This window comes from Pinus tabuliformis, chromosome 4_2 (genome assembly GCF_031772625.1).
Source record: "Pinus tabuliformis cultivar Carrire ecotype Pingquan chromosome 4_2, CPIR1, whole genome shotgun sequence".
In the NCBI taxonomy this organism is placed as follows: Eukaryota; Viridiplantae; Streptophyta; class Pinopsida; order Pinales; family Pinaceae; genus Pinus; species Pinus tabuliformis.
Window position 1 is genome coordinate 1,108,472,853 of NC_142304.1, and position 8,037 is coordinate 1,108,480,889.

General features: G+C 44.5%; 1 protein-coding gene across 1 annotated transcript; it reads left to right on the plus strand.

Moving 5' to 3' along the window:
* The first annotated feature begins 4,114 nt into the window (after nt 1-4,114).
* Nucleotides 4,115-7,738, plus strand: LOC149173548 (uncharacterized). Its single transcript, XM_089426732.1, has one exon. It carries the CDS (start codon nt 4,115-4,117, stop codon nt 7,736-7,738), a length of 3,624 nt encoding a protein of 1,207 aa, XP_089282858.1.
* The last annotated feature ends 299 nt before the right edge of the window (nt 7,739-8,037 follow it).

Consider the following 8,037-nt stretch of genomic DNA (forward strand, 5'->3'; position numbering starts at 1 on the left):
ACATGAGACATTGTCAAAGGTTGGGTGAAAGAGCCATCGAAGTTTCAATAGACTCCCACCCATTAATACAAGATAAATTCCCTCGGGAAGGCCTACCAGCTCTGGGTTATCTTAGCTTGCATGATCCATGGTTAGCAGAGCACGGAGAACTTTCCTAAAGGGTGGGCAATCTTATTGAAAACGGTTGTGAATGAGGTGAATTCGTTTAACTGGTCAGATATGTTGGCTCGATAGTTGAGAGCGCATGTAACACACGCCCAAAGTCCCCCCAATGGTGAGCAAGCAAGGTTTTATATGTCTACATATTTACTGCGTGAAATATGTGCATGACATCATTTTCCTGGCATGAACTGGACATGGACACCACGAGAAACTGTCATGCATATTTACTGCAGGATACTTTCAGATTGTAGTCATCTAAGGGTAATGGAATAACTAACTGACCACTTCAACTTCCCGATTTACAAGCTCATCTTTGAAGAAGATCCACCTTACATGTCACGAGGAGCAATGGAGGCAATAACAGAGATCACAAATTGGTATGCCTCACCAAGTGGCACCTTCCTTAGATTGTTCAATAGAGAGAAGCCTCTGCATGTTTTACCAAGATATGCCACCGATAAGCTTGTCATGCAAGAAGTGTCATATCATCTCGCCACAAGGTTGTCAACAAGTTTTCAGAGGAAGAAGAAAGTGACATGGCCCACTCTTCCTTTTCAAATTGGATTATAGGAGATAAAGAACTTGAAATTTGTGAATACAGAGGGAAAGAAGATAATGAATTTTGCATTCGAAACTCAGGACTAATCTATATGATCCCGTAGTATTTGCAAAGACCAATGTATGAGAATTTACTTTCAGTGAATTGGCGGGGAATTTCATTGGCCAGAGGAGGACCCTTGGAGGAATTGCTACAATGCCTCCAAATTCCGTGAGTTGGTCAGTTTAGCACGGACTTCACAGGCAGCTCTGTAGAGGGCAACAACTATCGAAGAAACAACAACAGAAGGCAGCAACCCCATGTAGGACAAGGGAAAGAGAAAGATTGTTGAAAATCCAGAGGGAGAACAAAGCTATAAGATGAAAGCAGATCTAATTGTTATGATAGCAGATTTAGTAGCAAAATCAAAGAGAAAGTAGAGGATACAGAGAGCAAAGTGGGGGAAGAGAGAAAAGCAGAGGTTGCAGGAAGCAAAACATAAACTGAAGGAAGAACAAGAGCAGAGGAGGAGAGAACAAGAAGAGAAGTGAAAGAAAGAAGAAGAACAAAGGCAAGGTGCAATGGCAGAAGAAACAATGTCGATACAAGTTGAAGAGAAGGAACAAAACCAGCCAGCAGCTGAGGAGGAAGGTGAATAGATGCAGGATCGAGAACTTGCTTAGCAGATAGAGCACTTGATTAAAGTGACAGACATGGAGATGGAACAGGAGTCGTAGACTGAAAATGTTGATCTGATGCCGAGAACACCATAGGTCATTGTTTAGTCTCCATCACCTCCGGCAACAGAGCTAGCCCTGAGCGAGGAAGGGTAAGTTGTTCCTCTTGATGATGATTTGGTAATGGATGTGTACAATCTGTCATTTGATGAGTTCCAAAAGAGGATTGTACAAGCACGAAGAAAGCATTTTCTGAATGATGACGCATCACCTACATTCGTTAGAGAAAAGGTGATAGTGGCAGACACCAGGAAGAATCCAAATGCCATTGTTGAAGCCAACTTGGCCTTTACAGGAGCAATGGGATCAAACATTCAGTATTTGACAGTCGAGATAAAAAACTAGAGGAAGCTTTTTCAAGGAAGAAACCAGATGTTTTTTTAATTTTAAATTTTTTAAATGTGTGTATCTTTCTAATTTAATTATAATTTTTTTTATTGATTTATGTGTTTTTTATTTTTAATTTAAAAAAATAGTTTTAATGTTTTTTCTAATTAACATCTATATATATATATATATATATATATATATATATATATATATATATAAATTAATTCTATTTTTTTATGTTTTTAATTTTAATTCGCAAGGGTTTATTTTTTAACTCTATGTTTTATTTTTATTTTTTTTACATTTATTTTTTGTTATTTTTAGTTAAAATTTTACCTGAATCAAATTGAAGAATCGACCATTTCTTGCGAGAGAGCTTTGCCCGTGAACGAGCATCCGGGCTAGGGCTTCTGAGCATTAGCGCGCCCCTTGGGCCGCCGCGCCTTGTCCCCGATCTGCAGCTGAACCGCGCAGCCATGGAGCCCTCTGGGGGCTCGGATCTGCCTCCCCCCCCGGAGGTTTCAGCCTTCAAGGAAATGATTGCTCAATGCAATAAGCGCCCTTCTTCGTTGAGCCAGCAGAAATTTGTGAAGAAGATGGACACCATCCCCTCTGTCGCCCTCCCAGAGGAAGAAACCTACAAAGCTGCTCTAAATCTGGCTGAGCGTGGCCTCATTAGCCAGTTCACGGGCCTCTGGCCCTCCCCCAAATCGGTGGAGGAGTGGACTCAAAGGAATTGGAAGCCGCTTATCAAAGAGGGAGTCAAAAGCTATTTCGTGGGCAAAGGCTTCTTCGTCTTTGTCTTCGAAAGTGCAGAGGACAGAAACTTGATTTTCAGTAACGACCCTTACTTCATGGGGCCGCAAGGTCTTTACCTCAACAAATGGCCGCCCGATTTTGATCCAGCTCAGGATGTTCCTACGGCCGTCCTGGTCTGGGTTCGCCTTCCCCACCTTCCTCTCCATTGTTGGAACCCCAAGTCCCTCCAGATCATCGGAAATGCCTTAGGCAATTACATCGACCAAGCCCCGAGGAAAGATCAATACTCCTGCGCCCGCATTTGCGTCGAAGTAGACCTAGAGGAGGGTTTACCGGAAGCCATCAAACTCACAGTAGCAGGATGGACCCATGTCCAAGAGCTCGATTACGAACAGATCCCATTCAAATGCAGACACTGCCATGGCTACGGGCATTTTGCCAAACACTGCAAGAAAAAGACAGAAGATCTCCCAGAGAACCAAAACGGAGAGCAGTGGACTCTAATCCAAAAACCCAATAGGAAGGGCAACGGGAAAGGCCCTCTGAAGGAGGTTCCAAGCAGTTCCAACCACAGCCAAGGCAATAATCCAAATGGCAAAGAAAACAGTCAGAAAACGACAGCTACAACAAATCAGGAAAACCTGGAACAGCCTGGATCTCCCACCAATATACAAGATGGAGGGGAAAAGACTATGCCTGAGGCCACCCAAGGTAGCCCTTCAAGTCCCACATATGCAGATGTCACAAGGAAAAAGCCTATTGATAGCTCAGGGTCATCGGAGGACGAGACCTTCGAGCAACCCATCAAAAAAGTAGGCAGGAAATCTCGCAGAGAAGAAAGGGAAGAGGAGGCCGAAAGGCTAAAAACTCAAGGAAGCCAGCCTACTATTGAGATGTCTATCGGAAGAAATACAAGGAACAGGCCTCCTAAGGGAGGCTCCCTCCACTTCCCAGGTAAATAATGCGCCTTGTCTCTTGGAACTGCAGAGGATTGGGTAATCCCGCGAAAGCTGAAGCGATCAAAGATCTTCTCAAGATGGAGCCCTCAGACATCCTCTTGCTCCAAGAGACAAAGATAGAGGGGAAAGCCCTCTTGGACATCAGCCAAAAGAAATGGAAGAAAAATGTAGGAAAAGCAGTCAGCTCAAGAGGCTCTTCTGGAGGCCTTGCAACTCTCTGGTCAGAGGATCTCTTCCAGCTGAATAATTCTCAAGAAACTCAACACTGGATCTACACGGAGTTAATGCACAATCCAAGTAAGTTATCCTTCTCCCTTTTCAACCTTTATGTCCCTGTGTTATACTCAGAAAAAAGAGATTGCTGGACCTCCCTCATAGCCTTCCTGGAGCATCACTCTCCCAAAAATATCATCTTGGTAGGGGATTTAAACATCGTTTTAAAACATAAGGAAAAAAGGGGAGGCACTCTCAGCAGAGATCCCTTCCTTCCTATGGTTGAAGGACTCATTTAGGATTGGGACCTCGTCGATTTCATCCCAGCGAAAGGGCTCTTCACCTGGACCAATAACAGGGTAGGAGCGGACCATATCTTTGCTCGTCTGGATCGATTCTTGGTCCAGGGTGCCCTGATGACAACCAAAAAGATCATCACTACCAAAATCCTCCCCAAACTTACTTCAGATCATAAGCCCATCCAGCTCTCTCTAGAAGACGAAGAAGACTTGGGCCCCATCCCTTTTCGCTTCAGCCCTCTATGGACAGAAAGAGAAGGCTTTTTTGACACAGTGAAAGCAGCTTGGAGCAAACCCTTCTCAGGGTCCCCCAGCTACGTGTGGGAGCAAAAACTCAAAGCCACAAAGCACGCTCTGAAGGAGTGGATCAAAAAACCTGCTCCAAATCCAACTAGTATCCGAAAAGAAATGGTGCAGACCCTCGAGGAGCTGCAAACAGATATGGAAAACAGAGATGTCACTACAGCACTGCTGGATAAAGAAGTCAAAATCCAACGCTCGACCTTTCAATCCTTTCAAATAGAGGAGGAGTATTGGAGAATTAAATCTAGAAGCCTCTGGTTGAAGGCCGGTGATAGGAATACCACCTTCTTTCACCGCCAATATCGGGCAAGACTCTGCAGAAACCACATCTCTGAAATAACAACAGCAGAAGGGCAGACCTGCAAAGGGTTCAATCAGATCAAAGAGGCAGCTGTAAACCATTATAGTCAGCTTTACACTGCTGGAATCCAAGGTAATGAGAAGGACATGGCAGAATTCCTCTCCAATATTCCCCCTCTGGTCAGAGCTGAAGACAACTTCGATCTCAACAGGCCCTTTACGGAGGAAGAAGTCATAAAAGTGGTCTGGTCTATGGACCCGGACAAGGCCCCTGGGCCAGATGGATTTACCATCCATTTCTACAAAATGTGCTGGGACATTATTAAAGCAGATCTTCTAAAGATGATTAAAGGATTCAGGAATAAAGCCAAAGTAGGGGGAGGAACCAACTCCACATATCTGGCCCTCATCCCAAAAGAATCAAATCCTGAAACCTTTGCCCGATTCAGGCCAATCTCGTTGTGCAATGCCTCTTATAAAATCCTTGCAAAGCTCCTTGCAAACAGGATCAAGCCTCTCCTAAGCAGACTCATCTCCAGCAATCAAGGCGGGTTCATTGAAGGTAGGCACATTCTGGACAATGTCATACAAGTTCAAGAGATCATTCACTCAAGCCAGAAACGAAAAGAAAAGGGGATGCTTATCAAACTAGATATGGCCAACGCCTTTGACCGAGTCAACCGGGCCTTCCTGTACAAAGCTCTCCTTGCTTATGGCTTCTCCCCTCTCTTTGTTGCTCTCATCAAAGCCTGCACTGACTCCCCTTGGATTGCCCCTCTTGTCAATGGTCGCCCCACCTCCTTCTTCCGAGCCCAGAGAGGTCTTAGGCAGGGATGCCCTCTCTCTCCCTTCCTCTACATACTGATGGCGGACTCCCTCAGCAGAAAGCTCTCAGCTGAAAAAGAGGCAGGCTCTCTCCCAGGCCTCAAACCTTCCATTTCCTCTCCTGCCCAGAATCATGCCCTCTTTGCAGACGACTCTCTCCTGCTCGGAGGTGCTTCTCATAGAATTGCTAAAGCATTTGATGAAGTCCTAAAAAGTTACTGCAGGGCCACGGGAGCCTCCATAAACGAAAGGAAAAGTGAAGTCTTTGGATGGAACATCGATCATCAGGAACTCGCAAATATCTCTGCTATTCTAGGCTTCAAGAGCCAAGCCCAATGGGAGACGATAAAATACCTTGGACTCCCTATCATCAATGGCTGCAACAAGAGAGCCCTGTGGGCTGAAGTCATCAGCAAAATCAAGACAAAGATCACAAGTTGGGGAGGATACTGGCTCACTCCTGGAGGCAAGGTCATCTTGATCAAGTCTGTTCTCTCAGCTCTACCAATTTACCAAGCTGCCTTCCTACTAGCACCAAAGCAGGTGACAGATCACATCTCCAAACTGATTCGCGATTTCCTCTGGCAAGGAGGGAAAGGGAACATTCATAAAATGCATCTGGTGAAATGGGAGCAGGTGAAACGACCTTTCGCAGAAGGAGGCCTGCAAATCAGGGATCCAGCCATGGTCAACCTGGCGTTGGGTGGAAAAATTCTATGGAATTTATACGAGAATCCCAAGCATCCAGTCAGCGAAACTCTGAAAGCAAAGTATGCGCATAAGGTTCCGCTTCGAAACCTTCAGGCTTCCCAAATAACCAACGCCTCCCAGGTATGGAAACTCTGTAATAAAAGTCTGAACTTCTTCAAAGATAGAGTCTATAAAATCCCCGACAATGGTAAACATACAAAACTGTGGCTAGATCGCATTATGGACAGCGCCCCTCTGTCAGAAAATGAGGAAATCGACGAAATAAAGCAATGGCTGGAGCGCGCTGGAATTAACAGCGTTTACGATCTCTCCAAATGGGATAGTCGTGGTGCATGGTCCGGATGGGACTTCCACGGTATACCAAGTCGCTTAAATCATCAGATGACAGTGCTCGAAGAGTTGCTGGAGGAAGCAGCTCCAATGAGCAGATGGTCGAAGGACAGATGGGGCTGGGGGCGCACAGGGACTTATTCATCAGCGGCAGCCTACAACGCTCTCCAACCCATAAAGAACAGCAGCAGAAATCCGGAATTCTGGAAGAAGGTATGGGAGCCCCTCGCTCTACCAAAAGTCAATTTCTTTTTTTGGACCCTGGTTCACAATAAATTGCTTACCGGAGAAAATCTGATGAAGAGAGGCATTGCTGGGCCACATAGATGCGTGCTGTGCAGTAACAGTGAAGAAACAGCCAAGCACCTCTTCATGGACTGCAAGTTTGTCAAAGAGGTGTGGTGCATTATCCTTCATGAGTTCCAAATCATTGTTCCCTCGTATAATTCAGTAGCAGACCTCTTCGATGCCTGGAATCATTGCTACCCCCACAAAATCCCCAGCAAATCTTTTTGGAGGAAAATCTGGATTGCCATCCCCAAATTCACTTGCTGGCAGACCTGGCTGGCCCGGAATGACCTGATCTTCAACGGAAAAGAACAAACTCCTCTAGCTGTAGCTGCAAAAGCGAAATCCCTCCTCTTGGAAGCTGCCCAACAACAGTACGCTTCTGCAGATCCATTGCTGCTTCCCGAAGAAGAAAGGTGGCTGAATTATCTCTCCCCCCACCCCCGGAGGCTGCTTTCTACCCCTCAAGCAATGAACCCAATCTGGAGAATAAGAGAAACGGAAGAAAATTTTCAGGCATGGTGGAAAAAACAAAAAACATCCACGATCTTTTTTGATGGCGCCTCCAAAGGCAATCCCGGGGCTGCTGGGGCAGGTGGGGTCATCTATGACCCGGCTGGAGTCAAAAGAGACAATTTCTCCTGGGGCATTGGGCAGAAATCTAACAACCAAGCCGAGATTCTAAGCCTTCTTAAAGCCTGCCAAATTGCTAGAGACAGAGGGGACAAAGAAATTCAAGTATTCGGAGACTCCGAGCTCATAATAAAAAAGTTGAATTCGGAGAACTTGTTCATCAATGTAAGCCTCAACAAAACTCTGAGCAGACTGAAGGAAGTCCTTCTCGATTTTGAATCCTACAAATGCTTTCATATACTCAGAAATCTGAACAGTGAAGCTGATTTGTTGGCAAACAAGGGTTGTACTCTAGGGAAAGGCCAAATTCTCATAAATGGGGAAAGTTCTATCCACCCATGTAATCCATGAGGATTAAGCAGCATGCACCATGGAATAGTATTAGATGCAGTGTAATGATGGCAGCATTGGCGTAAGACCAAATTTCTTCCAATATAAATAAAGATACACCCGTTTCAGTTAAAAAAAAAAAATTACCTGAATCATTTTTTTTGGAAAAAAAAAACTTAAAATGTCATCATCTTTCAATATAAAATTCATAAAAATTTCATAAATTTTGTATTTTTCAACTATTCTTATTTAATTTTTCATATAAAAATAAAAATAAAAATTATATATATATATATATATAGGAGTTGTCTATAATGCGA

Coding starts and splice junctions, on each gene's coding strand:
- LOC149173548 (XM_089426732.1), top strand. CDS start 4,115: ATGACAACCAAAAAGATCATCACTACCAAAATCCTCCCCAAACTTACT.